This window comes from Sciurus vulgaris, assembly GCF_902686455.1.
Source record: "Sciurus vulgaris genome assembly, chromosome: 1".
Classification (NCBI taxonomy): domain Eukaryota; kingdom Metazoa; phylum Chordata; class Mammalia; order Rodentia; family Sciuridae; genus Sciurus; species Sciurus vulgaris.
The window spans coordinates 209,955,255-209,975,621 of record NC_136461.1 but is presented as its reverse complement, the minus strand read 5'-3'; the positions used below and the strand labels follow the sequence as shown (position 1 = coordinate 209,975,621).

Below are 20,367 nucleotides of genomic sequence, written 5' to 3'. Positions count from 1 at the left end.
ATGACAGAGCAAGTCATGTAAGAGGACCTCTCAGAGACACTTCATGGCAGGCCACCAGCAGGTGATGGAGGTATTGGAGTCTGATCCACACTTAGATAGGAGCCCAGCAGTTGGCTGAGGCATGAAAAAGATGTGCAGTCCACATCTCAGCTCATAGGCAAGGTGGAGCGAGGCGATTCTGTTCACATACTTGTGCTGAGTCCTTGTGAGACTACACTGCTGTGCACAGTGAGCACTACTTCAGATACATGCAGTACCAGTTGTTGCTGTGTAACAAGTCTTCCCAACACCACGTGGCTTACAGTGACAAGAACTACTTTATTTTTTTTCAGGTATGTAGTCTGGACAGGGCTCAGGCTCAGGCTCAAGAGGGACAGCTGGTCTCCCTCCACATGTTGTTATCTGGGGACCCACCAAGACCCAGAGGTCCTTGGTCAAGATGGCACTCTCCAGGGCTGGTAGGTTGATGCCGACCTCAGTGGAGTGCAACCCAGGTGTGGATTGTGGGCCTCAGATTGTGGGTTCTTCTTAGGATGCTCGAATTTCCTTAGAGCATGGTGGCTGGGTACCAAGAAAACCAAGATCACCTGCTTGTGTTTTTTATTTTGGTATCACTGTTTAGGAGCAGGCTAGGAAGTCCCTTAGCTGAAGTCAGAAGCCTAGCCAGACTCGGTACAAAGGAATGCAGGGCCTCTCCCCTTGGTAGGGAGAGTATCAGAGTCAGTGGAAGAAGGACACTTGGAAAATAGAAACTGCCACACATTGATATTGTGACAGGAAACATTTAAGTAATTCAGCGTCAGCTTTTGGCAAATAAAATCAGTACAAGGAATTTAGGGCATTCAGGTTAAACTTTTTATGAGAAAATTAAACCCATGCTTTGGGTTTATTAGGGAGGACAAATTTTATATCAATCTGGTTAAGTATTCACTGTGGGAATATTACCCAGAATCTTAAGAACGCTTTAAGATTCATTTGTGGCCTACACTTAATTAGAGAAGTTATTGCCGTGTGTTATTTTGCTCAGCTGTGTCCCTTTGCACGCCTTTCCTCGTTCTCCTGTGTTCTGACCCCAGCTGCGTTTCTTCCTGCACACTCCCTTCCCTTCGCTGCTCTCAGCAGGCGGCTCAGGTTCTGCCAGAGGGTTGGGGTAGCTGGGCATAGGAGACTGTTCCTGGGACTGTTCCTGGAGTCAGAGGTGCAGGGAGGAGGACCTGTGGAGCAGGTGCTGGCTAGGGTCCTGGTGCTCTTCTCCCTTCTGAAGTGCTGTCCTTGGCATTCGGAGCCAGTCGTGGACTGAGCCTTGAAGTCTACCTCATGGCTTGACTGAGCTGTCCTCCCTCTTTCAAGCACCCTGTGGTGTTTCCTTTTAACTAAAGGGTCGACCTAGAGATGTGGACAGCTCAGCAGCTCGCTGATAACCATCTGCTTAGCCACTCCAGGAAGCAGGTGAGCTCTGGCACTGTGGCGTAACCAGGCAGCCTGGATGTGAAGTCAGAGCTGGTGGTGCCTGAGCCAGGGATTGGTCTGCAGACCAGTGTGTTGCTGGAGCTGTAAACCATCTGGGACAAGGTGAGGGTGGGAACTGACTGAGCATCTTGATACCTTTCCCTAGTTTCATAGCAGTTTTATATTTATTAATTCTAGTGCTAGAAATTTTGTGCTTGGTTTTTATGTGTGTGTGTGTTTTTTTAACCTCATCTTTCTAGAAATTCCTTTTCATCATATTTTACAAAAATATTGGTTTGTGTCATGTTCGAAATGAAGAAAAAACTGATCTTTTATCACACACTAATAGTTTTACCTATCTCAACCATGTAAAAACAGATTTGGGTTTTAAAGTCTTTCCATTTCCTCTTCTATAGTTTTTGAGAACAATATTCGGTAGTGTGCAAAAGTAGTAGATAGCTCTGACAGAAACATCTTGAGAAGCTGTTAGAGTGGGCACAGATGCAGGTGGGCTGCGGTGATAGCAGGGCCCCTGTGGGAGCACCTCTGTGTGTGGGGTGAGCCCATCCTTCTTTACAGTCTTCACACTCGGAGAGTAGCAGCCCCGGGCCTGCAGTGCTAGCTGTGGGTCGGAACAAAGGCAGCACCACATAAGTGAGACGAGAGAGCCCAGGCAGTGTAGAGAAGGCAGCTCAGGACTTCTCGTTTCAAGACTGGCCATTCCTGGAACACACCCTACCAGGCACCCCAGGTCAGAGTCTTAGTCCTCTAGGTCAGCAGAAGGACACACAAAGAGACTTGAGTGCCACCTAGGGAGCCTGGGGGTGGAGTGGTTAAAAGAATCAAGCCCAGAACTACCTGGAGGGAGGTGAGGAAGGCTTGGTGACAGAGTGTCCATTTGAGAATGCATGGTCCAAATAGGATTTTGACAATCAAATAAAGCATTCAACTGTAAAACAGAGTCATATTCTGTCATGGAGAACTGCTGCACTCTGATAACATTGTAACAGGCTTATCTTTTAAAAAGGTTTTGGTGGCTATAGTCCTGGCTCAGGAGACTGAAGCAGGAGGATCCCAAGTTCAAAGCTAGCCTCATCAGTTGAGCGAGAACATGTCTGAAGATGAGAAATTTAAAAGGGGTGGGGAGTGCTGGGGATGAGGCTCTAAGGCATAGTATAAATAGATAAATTAGATAAATAAAATAGATAAATTAGATAAATAAAATTAAAATATTGCATCTCAAAGAAAGTTCAAAAAACTATTTGAGAGCTGAGTGTTTTAGTCAGCTTTTTTTCACTTCTGTGACTAAAAGATCCAACCAGAACAATTTTAGGAGGAAAAGGTTTATTTAGGGGCTCAGTTTCAGAAGTCTCAATCCATAGACAACACAGGCTCCATTCCTCAGGGCTCAAGGTAAGGCAGAACATCATGGCGGAAGAGTGGCGGCGGGAAACAGCTCATACAATGATCAGAAAGCAGAGAGAGAGACTCCACTGTCCAGATACAAAATATATACCCCATAGCCACACCCCCAATGCCCCCAATGAACCACTTCCTCCAGCCACACCCACCTGCCCCCAGTTACCACTGAGTTAATCCTATCAGGGAATAAATCACTGATTAGGTTAAAGCTGTAACCCAGTCATTTCTCCTTCAAACCTTCTTGCATTGTCTCACACATGGGTTTTGGGGAACACCACATTCAAACCATAACATTCTGCCCCTGGCCCCACAAAGCCCACACTCGTCTGACGATACAAAATGCATTTAGTCCTTTTCCAGGAGTTCCCACGGTCCCAGCAGTTCTGAGATTGCTCAAGTTCAAGTCCAAAGTCTTCTCTGAGGTGCAAGACAATCTCGTATTGGGAGCTTATGTAAAATTAAAAGAATTAAGTATCCAGTATATAATGGTACAGAGTAAACATTTCCATTCACAAAATTAGAAGCATAGAAAGAAGGAATAAGATGAAAGCAAGACCGAAATCCAGCCCGGCAAACAAGTCCTGTAGCTCCGCCCCTATGGCCTTGTTTGCAGCCCAAGTGACCTTCCTGTTGGCTTGTCTCTGCTCTATTCCTGCAGCTTCCCAAGGACGATGTCCCATGTTACTAGCATTTCTTAATCTCGGGGTCTCCACTGCAGCTTCGGCTTCCTCCTCACATCACCACACTTTGACTTCTCATGCTGACCCTGCTGCACTTTGCCTGACCTCCCAGGCCTTCCTCTGAAACCTTGGTGGTAGCCTCCATGACCCCCTAAATCCAGCATCCTGCTTTCCTGCAGAACCAGCACCATGTGATCCACACTAAAGTCTGCTGCCATCTCGGCCAGTAGCCAAGCCTCCGGGGAACCTGGCTGCAGCAGCCTCTGAGTGCCTGGGTAACTGAGCATGTTAACAAAACTTCCTAGGCTCCCTTGTGCTAGAAGGGTGCCCCGTTGGTCTCTTCTCAAAAGAATTTTCACTTTCACTCCCTTGAGTTTCAGATGGGTGTGGTCTTGCCAGCTCCTGAGGTGGTCTCAAGCCATCTTTCTAAATTGTCTCTGGACAAAGTCCTTAGCATTTCTGTAGTGGCAGTAATGTCTTTAACCATTGCAACTTCCTTAGCCCTTCCAGACTTTCAAATTTAAGTTTTTCAAATACTTCTGCTCCTGAATATCACAATAAACTTGGCTAAAAGCCACCAGCAATATCCAAGCCACTGCCTGAATGCTATGCTGCCTAGACATTTCTTCTGCCAATGAAGAAGTCCATCTCTTCTAAAATCAGCCTCACAGAAAGTCTCAGGACAGGGGCAAAATCCAGACTTCTTCTCAGCTAGGACATAAGATGAGTGGCCTCTAGTCCAGTTACCAGTAGTGTCCTCCTTTTCCTCTAAACCCTCTTGAGCCCTGTCTTCACTATCCAGAGTGCTATTGGCATTCTGGTCTTCTGAGCTCCCACCAGAATCCGCCATTAAGCTCCGCTTTCAGCAACCTAAAGCATTTCCAGCTTGCACTGCTAAACATCTAAAAATTCCTCCCACCAATTCCAAAAAGCTTCTGAATCACATGATCAGGTTAGCCATAGCAATGACCCCACTTCTGGGTACCAATTTCTGTTTTAGTCAGCTTTTTCACTGCTGGGACTAAAAGACCTGACCAGAACAATTTTAGGGGAGGAAAAGTTTATTTAGCAGCTCCTGGTTTCGGGGGTCTCAATCCATAAACAACAGGCTCCATTCCTCAGGGCTCAAGGTGAGGTGCAACATCATGGCGGAAGAACAGCAGAGGGAAACAGCTCACATGATGCTCAGAAAGCAGAGAGAGAGGGATAGGGGAGAGGAGGGGAGGGGGGGAGAGAGGGGAGAGGGGACAGGGACTGCATTCTCCAGATACAATATATATACCCCATAGCCACGCCCCCAGTGAATCACTTATTCCAGCCACACCTCGCCTGCCTCCAGTTAACCCTCAGTTAATCCCATCAGGGATTAATTCACTGATTAGGTTAAGGCTAGAACCCAATTATTTCTCCTCCAGATTTTCTTGCATTATCTCACACGTGAGCTTTTGGGGGACACCTCACATCCAAATCATAAACTGAGGCAGGAGATTCACAAGTTTGAAGCTTGTCTGGGCAACTTAGCCAGACCCTGTCTCAAAAAGGGCTGGGGATGTAGCTCAATGGTAGAGCACCCCTGAATTCAATACCTAGGGCCACCCAAAAGAAGGAAAAAAAAGAAATGTCCAGAGAAGTCAGGCACATGTCTGTCCACCCAGCTACTTCGGAGGCTTGAGACTGGAGTATGCTTGAGCCCCGGAGCTCAAGACCAGTCTGGGCAACACAGTGAGACCATATCCCCACCCCCAAAAATTGTGGTCAGAGGAACTGATACACTAGCAACAGAAGAGCAGCACAAATAATACTGAGCAAGTCAGGGGGAGGTTAGACCAAAAATATGACACATCTGAATACATCCCTAGGGCCTGAAGCTCAGTGCCAAATTACTGCCAAAAGAGGAAGTCAGTGTGATCACAAGTGGTTTCCTTGATGGTCTAGCAGCCTTGTCTGTTCATTCCAGAAGTTTATTTATAGATTATTTTAGATTTTCTTCATAGGTAACCATGTGGTCTGTGAATAACGATAGCTTTATTTTTTCCTCTTCACCTTGTGTTCTTTTTCTCTACCTGTGGCACTTGGCAGTGACTTCCAGGGCAAGGTTACTTAGAAGTGGTTATCATGAGCATCCTTGTCTTATTTTTTAGTCTAGGAAGGGGAATTTTTTCCCACTGACTTTAAAAAAAAAGTTTTTTGATTTTACTTGTTCTGATTAGTTGTACATGACAATAGAAAGCGTTTATACATTTTGATATATCATACGTAGAATGCAATCTCTCATTTCTCTGATTATACATATTGCAGATCACATCAGTCATGCAGTCGTATATGCACTGTTTCACTCTACTGCCCTTCCTTCCCTGTACCCCACTGGTTTTTAATAAATTTCTTGGAGATACTCTTCACAAGGTTAAGGGAACTCATTCCTATTTTTAGTTTACTAAGAGCCTTCATGAAGAGTGGTTGGCAAATTGTATCAAGTGCTTTTCCTGCCTGTACTCAGGATAACTGTGACTGTTCCCCTTTCTGAAACTGATGAATTGCAGTTTGCTTTTGAATGCGTAACCACCCTTGCATTCCTGAAATAAACTCATTTTGTTCATGATGTACTCTTTTTAAATATCGCTGGATTACATTTGCTAATAGTTTGTTAAGATGTTTCATTTTAGGTCATACCAACTGATAACCTTTTTGTACTATCCTTGTCAGGTTTTGATACCAATGGTCTCATCAAACTAGTTTGGAAATACTCCATATTTGTTGAATTTTTCTGTAAGGTTAGCATAATTTTTCCATTTATTTATTGGAAGAATGCAAATTTTCCTATCTGGGAAGAACTTTTAATTATGGATTGGTTTTTTTAGTAGTGTGCTACAAAATTTTATGTTTATTTTCTCAGTTTTCCTGAGTTGTATTCTGCAAGAATTGTGCCTTCCATCTAAAATTTTAAAGTTTATTGGCATGAAGTTATTGATAGTCTCTTATTAAGAATATTAAAATATATTAATAGTCAAATCTCTTATCCCATTTTCTTTTTTAAAATTTGAGCAGTACAGTTCATTTTGACAAAATCATAAGTGTATGGAATTTTATTTCATTTCCTGTTCCACCCCTTTCCAATTCCTCTCTCCCTACCCCATTTCCTTCCTCGACTCATCTTTTTGCTCGTTTATTTATTTGATTGGTACTTTCCACATGTACATGAAGGGAAGACTTCCTGTGGTGTATTTGTACATGCACATGATGGGACTTTGTTAGATTCATTCTGCATTCCCTCCCCTTTCCCATCCTTCTCCCTCCCTCTCTGTCGCTGCCTCATGCTCCACTGATCTTCCCTTTTTCTTTGTGATATTGACACCCCCACTCCAGCCTTCTTTCCCTTATTTTGCTCCAGCTTCCACATATGAGAGAAAACATTTGACCGTTTATTTTCTGGGCCTGTCTTATTTCACTTAGCACAACTTTCTCCATTTGCATTGATTTACTAGCAAATGCCATGATTTCATTCTTCTTCATGGCTGAGTAGAACTTCATTGTATATACCTACATTTTCTTGATTTTTTTCATCTGTTGAAGGGCCTCTGGAGTTGTTCCATGGTGACTATGAATTGTCCTACTGTAAATATTGAAGTTGCCAGATTGCATTGACTCTGCATATTGATTTTTATTCTCAATTTTATTAATTATTTCCCAGCTGTCTTCTTATTTGCATCCTCATTATTTTTTTTCATTCTTGATAGTGCTACTCTATCTTGATGTGCCTTACTAGAGGCATATCAATTTTATTCTTACAAAAGAAATAACTTGATTTTTTGTTTCTTATATATTATTGGATATGCATACTTCAGTAATTATTTTCAGTGTTTTCTAATGTATATATTTAGCTAGGCGTGGTGGCACACATTTGTAATCCCAGCAGCTCAGGAGGCTGAGGCAGGAGGATCCCAAGTTCAAAGCCAGCGTCAGCAAAAGAGAGGCGCTAAGCATCTCAGTGAGAACCTGTCTCTAAATAAAATACAAACTAGGGCTGGGGATGTGGCTCAGTGGGATTGAGTGCCCCTGAGTTGAATCCCCAATTCCAAAAAAAAAAAAAAACCAACCAAACAAACAAACAAAAAATCCCAACTCAGATATATGCATTTAACTATGGATTTTCACCTAAGCACAGCTGTGTCTGTACCCATGGTTGATATTTAATTTTACTCTGTCTTTAAATTCAGAATACTTGAGTTCCCCTTTGAGTAACGGGTTACTTGAATTCTTCGCTGTCCTGCACCTATAGTCTGGCTTACTGCTAGGCACCGCACATACTCTGATGGTGTCAGTCCTTTGATACTTACTGCATCTTGCTCTTTGACCCAGCACATGGGCGGTCTTAGCATAGACTTGATGTGCACTTGTGAAGGCTACATGTTCTCCTGTTGGGCAGTGTCATTTCAGAATCGGGCCTGGTTTGCTAGCCATGCTGTTCGTCCCTTCTCTGTGGTGCTAGCCGTTGGAAGGGTGTACCCAAGGGTGTGCAAAAGTGCCCTTTTTGTTTTATACAAAAGGTACCCTGTAATTCTCCTTATGCTTTGGATTTTGAACTTAGTATGTATCTTGGAAATCATATTTATTTATAGGGATCTTGCTTCTTCCCTGCCTTGCTTCTTCCCTGCAGATTCATGGTGTTTCCTTATGGAAATGTGCCATAGTTCATTTGCTTACTGTCCTGGGCCATCCTGCAGTGAATGTCCTCATACATAGGTGGCGTCAGGTTGTAAGTAGGTGTCTTAGCAGGAGCTGCTGTAGCAGAATGTCTCTAGTGGCAGCACAGGCAAAGGCCGAGTCCTCTAGCATGCCAGCCCCTTCCAGCATGCCAGCCCCTTGCTGCCCAAGGCCCTGCTGACTTCTTTCCCAGTAGCTGCCTTTCCTGGATCCTTCTGGTTCTCAGACCCTGAGCTGCCTGTGGGAAGAGGCAGTTGTCAGGAATCAGATTCTGGCTCCATCTCTGTCACTCTGTTGTCCTGGCTGCCACCGATTGTCTCTGCCTCGAGCCCAAAAACATCATCTTTTTTTTAATCCATATTTTCAGTCTAATCTCATTGTGAGTTATTGAAATAATGTAGTCACTTATGCTGTTCTGTTTTTGTTTTCAGTTGTTCTGTGTCTGAGTCTTTAACCTGACTTGACTAAGCTGGAGGGCCTTGTTTTGATTCTAGGACTTTTAGTTGCCAGTGCTTAGTATGACTAAAGTCTACTTATTGAGTTTTTGTATAAAGAACTTTTTTCTTAGGGGAAAGTTCTCAAAAGTGGGCAGCAAATTAACAAATCTGGCTTTTGTTATGAGATTTTCCCACAAAATTCAAGACTGTAGAAGTGAAAGGGGAGAGATGTTAAGTTACATTGCCCATAGATGGCACAGTGAATTTTCTACATGGCTTAAACAGGAGTCCTGCACTTCTGATGAATTCTCAACAAGTTTGTGTTATACTGATGTCAGTCAGGTCCTGCCTTGGGCATGGAGACACAGTGATTATTTGGGCAGGTTAAGTCCCTATTCTCCTCAAGTTTCTTCTGCATGATACATCATGGAGAGAGAATAAAGAATGGTGTTGATACTTTAAATACCAGTTCTTCATATTGTGGTTTGATTTTACAATGTGATTTCAATAATTTGAAAAAAATTTTTTCTCTTAACAGAATATGACAGATACCTAGCATCCAGCAAAATAATGGCAGCTGCTTACCTTGACCCCAACTTGAATCACACACCACACTCAAGTGCTAAGACCCACCTGGGTCCTGGCATGGAACGTTCCCCTGGTGCCATGGAGCGAGTATTGAAGGTCTTTCATTATTTTGAAAGCAATAGTGAGCCAGCCACCTGGGCCAGTATTATCAGACATGGAGATGCTACTGATGTCAGGGTAAGTATGTTTTCCAGGCATCATTCTAAATGCAATGTAAGTTAAGTTTAAGGATATGTACAAAACAAGATGAACGAGTTTTTATTTATCAGGTACTTCCCAAGTTCCAGAAATGTCTTTCCTTGTAAGCTTTATTTGCTTAATATGTGACTGACTATAGTTTTAATTATAAATTTTCTTAGGAAAATATTAGCTGAATCATATTTTATTCATATAATGGTATTGACTTGTTCACCCCAACCCCATTTTTTATTTTTAGTTCTTTAAAGGACACAAAAAAACAAAGCAATTAAAATAGACCCTGTTACTTGCAAAATAAGAAAATGATGTTCTACAAAGTGTTACTTTGGTAGTGTCTGCATAACTCCAGATAGGATTAGCTCTTTAGAAACAGTTGAATACTTGATGTATACCAAACATGGTGCTAGGTCCTGGAGATAGAAAGGATCTGTATCACTCCAGCACTGTAATGAAACTTCTGAAGTAGGCAACTGACACAGAGTAAAAGTTTGTTTTGGTGGTTCTAGTCTGAAGTTGGCCCTATTGCTTTGGGTCTCTGGTGTGGCAGTGTGACATGGCAGGAGTCTGTAGAAGGCCAAAGCACTCGCTTATGAGCCAGGATGCAGGGAGAGCAACAGGAAGAGATGGGGACACACAGTTCCCTTCAAGGGCATACCCATATTGACCTAAGGCCTTCCCTGTAGTCTCCTCTTCCTGAAGGTCCACAGTACCTCCTAGTAGCAACACCCTGGACCAGCCTTTTAACACATGGACCTTTGGGAACCATTCCACATCCAGCCCATAGACAGATCCCTTCAATGTCCTTGGCTTTAGAGCTTTAGGTCTGTAGGGGAGACCCCTGGTCTTCAGCAGGTGTAGAGCGCTTCCCTGGAGCTTGCCTCAGGTGTGGGGAAGCCTGAAGGCATAACACCTACAGAGGGAGTGAGCACTGGGTTGGGAGGAGAGCCAGCTGTGGACGCTTGTGGGAAGAAAGCAGGCCAGGCACCAGCTGACAGTGCATGTCTGAAAGTGAGGTGCCAGCAGGTAACCCCCTGACTTTAGGAAACAGTTTACTCTGACGGGGTGTTGAGTAAACCCCTGTTCACTGATGCCCTGCAGTGGTGTGTTCCTCTTCAGAGCACAGGGGTATGTGCTGACCAGGAAGCTCACATGGGTCCTGTTTTCTTTCTAAATTAATTAACTTGTTACTCTTTAACCTAAATGCCTCTACTATTTTAAGAAAAAATATGGGATTGGTAGAATTTCAATTTAAGACTAAAATAATGTATAATTTTCTGTTGCCCTGTACAATTGCAATATTAATAGACTGTTCAAATGGTTATTTTTTTAAAAAAATTTTAGTTGTTAATGAATTTTATTTTTTTATACGTGGTGCTGAGAATTGAACCCAGTTCCTCACACATGCTAGGCAGGCACTCCTCCACTGAGGTACAACCGTAGCCCTCAAATGGTTTTAAAAGGAGACTGATTTAGGATGGAAAAATATGTTAGTATCTACTCACGTTCAGATTGAACATGATGGTCTCTTTTTACAGACTTCTTTATATGAAGCTTATAGACCTTTTATTTTTGCTTTTTTTTTTTTTTTTTTTTTTTTAATCTTTTTTGTGTTTGTTTTTTGTATTGGAGGTGGAACCCAAGGGCACTTAACCACAGAGCCACATCTCCAGCCTTTTTTATTTTTATTTTGAGTCAGGGTCTTGCTGAGTTGCTAAGGGCATTGCTAAGTTGCTTAGGCTGGCCTCCAATTTGCTATCCTCCTCCCTTAGCATCCCAAGCCACTGGAATTACAGGTACCTGGCTTCTTGCTTTTTTTCTTGCTTCTGTGGTTTAAAATGTAACCTTGAAATACATTTGCTTAGTAGAAAGGCCTGCAAGGAATGTCCTGTATTGTTAACCAGGTATTTCATTCTAAAAGAAACCTCATTGCTGTATCTTTATGGAAGGCTCCTAGGGAGTGTTCTGGTCTGTATCTCACACAGAGGATGAAGGGCTGAACCACTGCATCAGCCTTGGTAGCTTCTGAGCATTTGGATGGAGGGAGAACCTTTAAGCTGTAGACAAGGTGCGTGTAGCAAATTTTTGCAACTTTATCAGAAAATTCACCTTCAAAGACCCTATAATAGCTGTGCCATGTTTTTATCATCAGACTTTCTACACCCAAGAGGCTTATAGTCCCGGAGCAGGCCTGCAGACATGCGGCCTTCAGACCAGGTAGAGATGTGTCGGGCATGTTAACACAGGTATCGAACTTTCATGAAGGTTAACATGAAGAAATTGATGTGGCCAAAAGCAGATTATTTTATTTCACAGAAATTGATATGTCTGAAATTTAATCACCCTTGTCTATTGATTTTTAACTTGAGGTAAAAAAATCATGATTGGCATTGTATTCACAGCCCTTTCCTGGGGTAGCATGAAATCTGCAAAAGGACAATGGAAGATTGGGTATTTGTTACAACCCACTTCCATGTTTTAACACTAAGTACGTTATTGGGTGGATTTGGACATCTGAACAAAATGGCACTGAAGGACATGGCCGTGACACCTTTCTTCCAAATAAAATGTTTGGGACAGAGCTGACATGGATCAGAGAATAGCATGTTGCCAGGAAAGAGGAAAGTGGAAAACAGGAGACATCCGAGGGCCTGATGACTCTAGAACAGAAAGGGGGATGTGTTAGGATGTCAGTGTCGCCTCTTAGAAGAAAGAGACCATTTCACAGCAGCAAAGGGGAAGCCATGCCAGCATTTTCTGAAACAATATAGCTTATTGCTGCTCAAACTTACTAAACAGATCAGTGATTATAGCTACACTGCCCATCATATTAGTCTTGTTGGTTTTTGAGAAGGTAAATGTGGCTAGTATGAATTGACATGAGCTGAAAGTGTAAAAATATACTCTAGATTTCAGGGATTCGTTGTGAAATATCTCGCTGACAAATCATCCCCCCCCTACTCCCTTCCTCCCTTCCTCTCACCTGGAATTGAATCTGGGGGCACTCTACCACTGAACTACATCCTCAACCATTTTTATTTTTTATTTTGAGACAGTCCTTACTCAGTTTTTGAAGCTGACCTTGAACTTGCAATTCCCTTGCCTCCTAAATCGCTGGGATTACAGGTGTGCAGCACCGTGCCCAGCTTTCATTAACAATTTCTTATGGTTGCATGTTGAAATGATACTACTTTTGGTATATATTTGGTTAATTGAACTGTAAGAATTGAATTCACTTGTTTCTTTTTACTCTTCTTCCATCTTTACTAGAAATTTTTAGTATCACTTATTTGGCTTGCATTGTATTTATCCCAGGCAGTTGTGCTGTATAGAAAGTAATTATCAGAATGACTGTTTGCATCAGAGAACCAAAACCTGAAGAGATTAAAGACTTGTTTTCCCAGGAAAATACCTGGATTCTTAGAAAATTTCATTAGAGAGGTTTTATTTCTTGTGTTTCAATTAATAAAATTTATGCCTTTTACATGTATGTACTGAGTAATTGGTTTAAAGGGTTGGTTGATGAAAGGATTTGTAGGACTCCACAATTTATAGGTGAAGTGTTAGTTCACAGTGACTCCTTTTAGGGATTGGTGAGAGCAGGCGCAGCCTTCTGGGCCTGGCACGTGCCTTCTTTCAGATTGAAGACCATGCTGGCTCTATGTGCAGCACCTCAGCACAAGGAAGCCTCTGACCTCTTGGTAGTATGGCCTGTGAGCCGGTCACATAGGCACTTCAACCTGCAGGACCAACCTGCACCCGTGTAACCACCCAGGCACCACCAACATCAGGCACAAGTTATGAATCTAGTCATAGTTGCTGAGCAGTGCTGCCAGCCTGCTGTGTTTTCTTCTGAGCAACTCAGGAATCTTAGTCATGGCTTTGGCCAGGTATCGGTCCCATGCTCTAGACTGCTCTGGAGATAAGCATGGGATCACTTCAGACAGCAAGATGAACCAAGCCTGTACAATGTTAAGATTAGTCATTCAGCTAGGTGAGGTGGCGCACACTGGTGATTTCAGCAGCTCAGGAGACTGAGGCAGGAGAATCACAAATTCAAGACCAGTGTGGGAAACTTAGCAAGACCCAGTCTCAAAATAAAAGGGGGTGGGATGCTGCTGAGTCATATAGCACCCTGGGTTCAATACCTAGTAAAAACACACACGTCAATCATCCAGAAACATTATAATGGTATTTCAGAATATAAAAATATAGAGAAAATTCCAGTCTACTCAAGAAAGACTCCCTCCCTACCTAGGAGAAGAAATGCCATCCATTCCAGGAAAACATTGAATGTTATCTTCAAAGGATTCAGGACAGTGACTTGCTCTCCAGAAGATGATACCAAATAATTATTAATCAGGAAAATGCAGAATGAAGGTTCCTGCAGAAAAGCAGTGATGTAGAAAGTTAGTGCACAGCTGTCTTTGAGAAGTCAGAGTGTCATGGAAGGAACAGAGGAGTGAGCCACTGCAGCAGGAGGCTGAGGGGAGACCCACCTGCAAGCCCTGCCTGTGTGTGGTCTGCCTTGCTCCTCCAGAGTTCCCCTCGCCTCCCCAGGCTAGGACGCCGCCTGACCCAGATCCCTGCCTGTCCCTGCCCAGGGAGCTCGGTTTGTCTGGGCTGCAGCCTGGTGTTGCCCAGCTGTCCCGCTGTGTTGGCGTCACTCCCAGAGTGTGCTGCACTTAGCACACATTGCAGACACTGTTTTCTTTTCCTTTAAACAAATTGAGGTTTGTATCCGCACTGCATTGAGTAAGTCTGTGACACCATTTTCCCAGGAGTATGGGCTCACTTCATGTCTCTGTCACATCTTATCAGTTCTTCCAGTATTTCAGAGTTTTTCATTATTGTTAAGGAAGTTATGGTCACTTGTGGTCTTTGATGTCACTGCCATAATCACTAGAGGCTCTGTGTACATGGCCATGTAAGGAAGCAGATTAATTGATAAGTATGTGTTGTGTGCTCCCTGTTCCACCACTGGCCTCTCCTGTCTCTCTGCCTCCTTCAGCTTCCCTGTTCCCTGAAGACACAGTAGTATTGAAACTGTGCCAGGTAACAACCCACAGTGCTCTCTGTTCAAGTGAGAGAGCGCTGCAGGTCTCTCACTTAGAATCTGACACTGATCAAGCATTACGAGGAAGCATGTCAGTAGCCAGCACAAACCAAGGTAGGCTTTTGTGCCAAGCTGTCACCAAGTGTGCGTGCATAGGAGAGGTTCTGGAAGGAAGCACTGCTCCAAATGAGCGCATGAATGACAAGAAAGTGAGACACCTTAGTGCTGAGTGGGGTAGCTTCATGGTCTCGCCAGGGCATCCAACCACCAGGGCATCCCACAAGCCAATCCTACCCAGAGCAAGGCCCTCTCTTCAGTTCTGTGAAGGCTGAGACAAGAAGCTGCAGAAGAAAGCCCGGAGGCGGCAGAGGGCGGCTCCACAGAAGCGCAGGGGGAAGCAGCAGGTGCTGGAGTGGAGCTGCAGCTCGTCACCAGGAGATCCAGCCCAGGAGTCAGTGGGGCGACCGCGCTGCGTGGTGTGCTCCCCGTGCAGACACAGCTGCCTCTGTCAGAAGATGCACTTGGACTTCCACAGCTGGAGAGCAGAAGTCAGTGCCAGCTTCAGAGCTTCACAGGAGTTTCACTAGGGGCAGGGCAGCAGGCTGAAGTCAGTGCTCACAGGCCGTTCCCCAGACCCGAGGGCCCTTCAGGACTTCTCTACACCTACTCTGCCTGTGCTCCGTCAGCCGATGCCAAAGCCTGGATGGCAGCACATCTGCTTAGGGCTTGGTTTACTGAGTATCCAAAGACCACCCTTGAGACCTGTTACTGAAAAAGAGATTCGTTCCAATACCACTGCTCACTGACATTGCTCCTGGTCACCTATGAGCCCAGATGGAGATGTGCAAGATTAACGTTGCCATGCCTGCTAATGCGGCATCTGTTCTGCACCAGGGATCAAGGAGTAATTTCAACTTTCAAGTTTGATTGGTTAAGAAATTCATTTTGTTCTGCCATAGACAGTCCTCTGATGGATTTCAGCGAAGTACATTGGAAAACCTGCCAGAAGGAATTAAGCATTCTAAATGCCATTAAGAACATTTATGATTCATAGGAGAAATTGAAACTATTCACATTAATAGGGGATTAAGAAGTAGATTTCAACTCCCATGGATGACTTTGAGGGATTCAGAACTTCAGTGGAGAAATAACTGCAGATGTGTTGGAAACAGCAAGGGAACTGAAATTAGGAGTGACAGAATTAGAGTGACAGAACGGCTGCCCTTACAGTGAAACTCTGATGAATGAGGAGTTGCTTTTTATGGACGGACACCAAAAGTGGTTTCTTGAGATGGAATCTACTGGTGAAGATGTTACGAAAATGGTTTAGGATTTATGATATTAAGGATTTAGGAATTAAGTCAACTCAGTCAATAAAGCAGTGGCAGACCTTAAGAGGATTAACTCCGATTTGGAAAGACATTCTCTTGTTGATAAAATGCTATCAAACAGCATTGCATGGTACAGAGAAATCTTTTGAAAAGAAGAGTCCATTACTGTGGCAAACTTTGTCTTTATTTTAACAAATTGCCACAGCCTCCACCCCCAAGTAGTAGCAGCCATTGACATTGAGGCACGACTCGCCACCAGCTGAAAGATTGGGACTCACTGAAGGCCCAGAGCATTGTATGTACTTTGTAGCAATGAACGATTTTTAAATTAAGGTATGTATGTTGTTTTTTAGGTATCATGCTCTTGTACACTTGATAGACCACAGTGTCTTGTGAGCATAAATTCCCTAGGCACAGGGAGTCCAATGACATGGAGCCACTTGCCTTTCGTGATGCTTGCTTTATTGCTTTACTGTGGTGGTCTGGAACTGAACCTGTGAAGGGCGACTGTGCTCTATAGTCCTGTTGCTCCAGGCAACTGTCTCACCCTGCTCCACTTGCCCTCTTCCCCACCCTTCCTCACTTCTCTGTCTTCACAGTTCTTGCTCCAAAAGAACCATCTACTGCTGCAGGCAGGCAGGGGTTTCTGCATCTTTTCATCACTTAGGTTCTTGGAATTGTGTTATTCTGTTTTCATGCCCTATTTGAGAACGTGAGCTGACTGTTCCACATCACTTTCTCTTGGCTTCTTCCATCAGGCCTCCGGGGCCACATCTTTCTCTGAGCCACCCCATTTCTCAGGTACATTGCCACTGCCTGATTCCATACCATTCACAGCCCAGCAGCCAGGACAGTCCTGCTAAAGTGACAGCCACGTGTCGCTCATGCACAGGAATCTCTCATTTAGAGTTGGCATTTCTGCCCTGCAGGAATCTTACCAGCCCTCCCTTGTGGTACCTGAGACTTCTGTCTCACCTTTTCTTTTGCTGATTCCTGGCTGTAATCAGTAGTTGGCTCAGCCCTTCCCCTCAGCAACACCTCGTTTCTGTCAGGAAAAGCTAGGTTCCTTCCGTGACCCAGAAGACCTGCAGGATCTGGCTTCTCTTTGCCCTTGCACCTGTTTCCTGCCACCACCTCATTCTGTGTCCTCCTACCTGAGAGAGTTCCCTTGCCCTACCTTCTTACTGAAGATGCCTTTGTTCTGATTGGCTTACCTGTCTGACCCCTGCTTTCTCCCACCCGACAGTGCCTCTGTGACAGCAGGGGCCTTTGGACTCAGTGCCATCCTTACACACCCATGGTAGTGCCTGCAGACCCTTCCTGAACAACCACGTGACGTGTACTGGGCGAAATGTAGTGCTTCTAACAGAAACCAGACCAAAGTGGGTGCAGCAGGCTGGCGGGCACTCAAGATGCCCTGTGGGTGGTGGTAATCCTGCCTTTCCACAGACAGGCCTGGCTTTGCTGGTGTTGCTGTCAAACCATCCCTCCTCGCTTTACAAAAGAAATTCTAAGGCCTGTCACAGCTTGTTCTTTGCCCAGGAACCAAGTCTGGGTGAGCATTGTGTTAAGCCTGAAAATCACATCACAACTGAGTTCTCGGACAGTGTTCTTTGTTTTTGAAAATGTTTCTGTCCTTTTTTACCCAGGCAGTGACCCCAGTTAGACATGTTGTGGTTGATTTGTCATCTAGCAGAAGAAGAGTAGACTAGACATATTGACACTTAAAATGAACATTTTGTCAGCTTTGAAGACACTGCCGATTGCACATTTAGCTCAGAGCTTGGTGGTGACTTCTGCTCCTGCCTCAGCGGACGCGTATGGAAGTGGGTCTGTGGCCAGGCATCCTATGGCTCTGACCTGAGATCACAGCCTCCGTCCTGTCTACTCAGGACGCTGTCCCAGGTCTCATTTCTTCAAAAGACTTTGGAAGGTCAGGGAAGCCTCTTTTTGGTCTTGCTGAACAAAAAGGGCTTCTTCTTTCCCATATGCTCAAGGTGACTTGCCAGTGAGTGGGACATGTTAACCTTCAAACTCTCCCTGGAAGACCTTGCAGTGTGATTCTGAGGCCTCCCACTTCCCCCACTGTGGGGCATTGGAGCCATAATTTGATCTTTATCTTACGTTGATGCCAGAGTTTTGCCTGTTACAACTTAGAAGCCTGAGGGAGAAAAGATCCTAGTTTTGTTGTTGGGCAGTTTTCTTGCCACATCAGAGCACCTTAAAATTGTGTTATCCTGCACACTGAGCTTTTCTAAATGCATATTGCACTCACAGTTTTAGGACTCTTAATGAGCCACTAGGGAATGGTTGGTAATTATTTGGACCTGTAATTGAAAATACATATTGAGTCTATGTAGTTTGCTAAAAGGTGTGTAGTTGGATTACTACTGATTGTTCACATGACCAGGCTTCTAGTGGGAGGAGTCACAGTGGAAAGTAACGTTGCAACCAGTTTAAAATCAGCTTTCTGATTGGAATAGGAAAATGCACAAGCAATTAGGGATTTTCTGAGTTGTGGGAGTTACATGTTCTGTGAGCAGAATTGTCCCATGCCAAAAATAGAGTGTAACCATAGGGGAGGAACCTCAGGGCCATTGTCCGGGTGCAGCCTTGGCAGGGGCCTGGAAGACCTTCCCCAAAGTGTCCAGCTTCTGTAGCATTTACTACAGATGTGGTCCTGGGTTGCTTCCCAGAGCTGTTCTCTGTGATAGAGGAGCCAGGTGGACATACATTCAAGAACTTAAACACCAATTGTGGATCCAAGTAATTTGGGTGCCAGAAAGGTTTCCAGAGGACTCCAGGATAGAGAGGATCATCTAAGGAGAAAGCTAGAAAGAAAAGCTTTAAGAACAAAATTAGCAAAGCTGTATTAAGGAGACTAGGAGGCCAAGTGGAAGAAGAGGGATTCATTATCACCAGATCCTCAGAGAGGGATTGTAGTGGCAGAAACGTGGCCACTAGGACTTGTACGTTCTAAGCCCCGGAACCTGTGCATGTTCTCCCACATGGCCAAAAGAACATCACAGGTGTGGTCTAGGAACAGGGAGGTCCCAAGTGAGCGACTTTACCTGTCTGTGGTCAGAGGGACCACAAATGGTCAGATGCCATGTTGCTGGCTTTCAGATGGAGGAAGGAACTGTGAACCAAGGCATGCAGGTGGCCCTGAGAACCTGCAGGTAGCAAGGCCAGAGCTCCAGAGAGACCCACTTCAGACTAGTGTTCTCCAGATCCTGAAGACAAAACCCTGCACTGCATACACACTGAGAGTGTGGCAGTTATTGACATGGGCAGTAGAAGTGCATCCTTTTGGTGGAGGACTTTGTGTAGACTTGTCCACCAGGGGATCAGGAACAGGACTTGAAACTCTGGACTGGTCGGATGACTCAGTGACAAGCCCTGGCAGTACAGGGTGTGATCAGAGAAGATAGGGATGTTTTCACTTTTTGAAGCATATCCTAAGGAGGAGCACATAGAGGGGAAAAAATGCTACACACCGTAAATCAGTTGTAGGACGACGGAATGGCACTATGTGGCTTCAGTGTCTCTCTCGTAGTAATGAGCTCTTCTTGACTCTAACCCTAGGGTTAGTTCCCCTAACCCTAATCCTAACCCCCCAGGTCAGCTGTCACTCACCTGCAGCGTTCACTGTCAGTGCTCCTGCTAGACTCAGGCCCTCTGCCGGTGAAGATGGTGCCTCACCTGGGCTCAAGTTACTTGTATGACACATGCAGTGGGCACATGAGCTGGAGGAAAGTGTCCCATGATGTGCTTCTGACAGCAGTAGAGGTTGTTTTGTTCCACAGTGCGGCCTAAAAGATGAGGGGCCGGATGGAACCAGGCAGAATCAGGAGGACACGACGCATTGTAGCCTCGTCTCATTGGGAAGAACCCAGCGAGAGCCTGGTGTGTGTCCTGTGGTTCTGTTGTCAGCAGTGTGGCAGGCAGGCTAGCAGCCAGTGTCACGGGCCGTCAGTGCTGTCCTGGTGCCGGCCGCTTGTCGCCCTGAGATGTTTCTGCAGCAGCTGCTCTCGAGGCACCTGGTCTGTTTCCACATGTGCCCATGGTGTGGTCGCAGTGTTGTTTCCATGCCTGCCCTTTTCTCACCCACATAAGCAGAAACACTACCCATTGATGGGGAAGTGTAGGAGGAATGCAGATGCAGGCTTCTTTTACTTTCAACTTTAAAAAAGAACTCTTCAACCAAAATATCTACTGTAAGAATATAATCCAGAAAATCAGGTATTTTTAAAACCTGGGACAGATGAAGTGGAGGCTTCGGAATATTCCAGTATTACTTTGTATTTCCCAAGACTAGTTTGTCATGCACAGTAGAATGAGAATTTAAAGTTTTGTTAAGCTAACTTTAATAGTATGTTATAAACCATGTCGTCTCATTGCCTGGGGACAGTCACTTTTATAAATGTCTGCACACCAGAAGTGCATGCTGTGTATCCAAATGAGGGTGGGCTGTGGAAATGCAGCCAGTGGTGTCTGTTGAGTGTCTC

At 44.6% G+C, this 20,367-nt stretch overlaps 1 protein-coding gene across 10 annotated transcripts in view; it reads left to right on the top strand.

Moving 5' to 3' along the window:
* The window catches only part of PTK2 (protein tyrosine kinase 2), a 254,857-nt gene that overhangs the window by 75,157 nt on the left and 159,333 nt on the right, over positions 1–20,367 (top strand). For 8 of the 10 annotated variants that reach the window (XM_079106752.1, XM_079106749.1, XM_079106753.1 and 5 more), the window contains one exon: positions 9,228–9,454. In XM_079106752.1, coding sequence (XP_078962878.1) covers positions 9,260–9,454 — 195 coding nt within the window. In that variant the 5' untranslated portion in view covers positions 9,228–9,259. Of the gene's footprint in view, positions 1–332; positions 459–9,227; positions 9,455–20,367 lie in introns of those variants that run through there. The other 2 variants (XM_079106751.1, XM_079106755.1) reach the window with 2 other exon arrangements.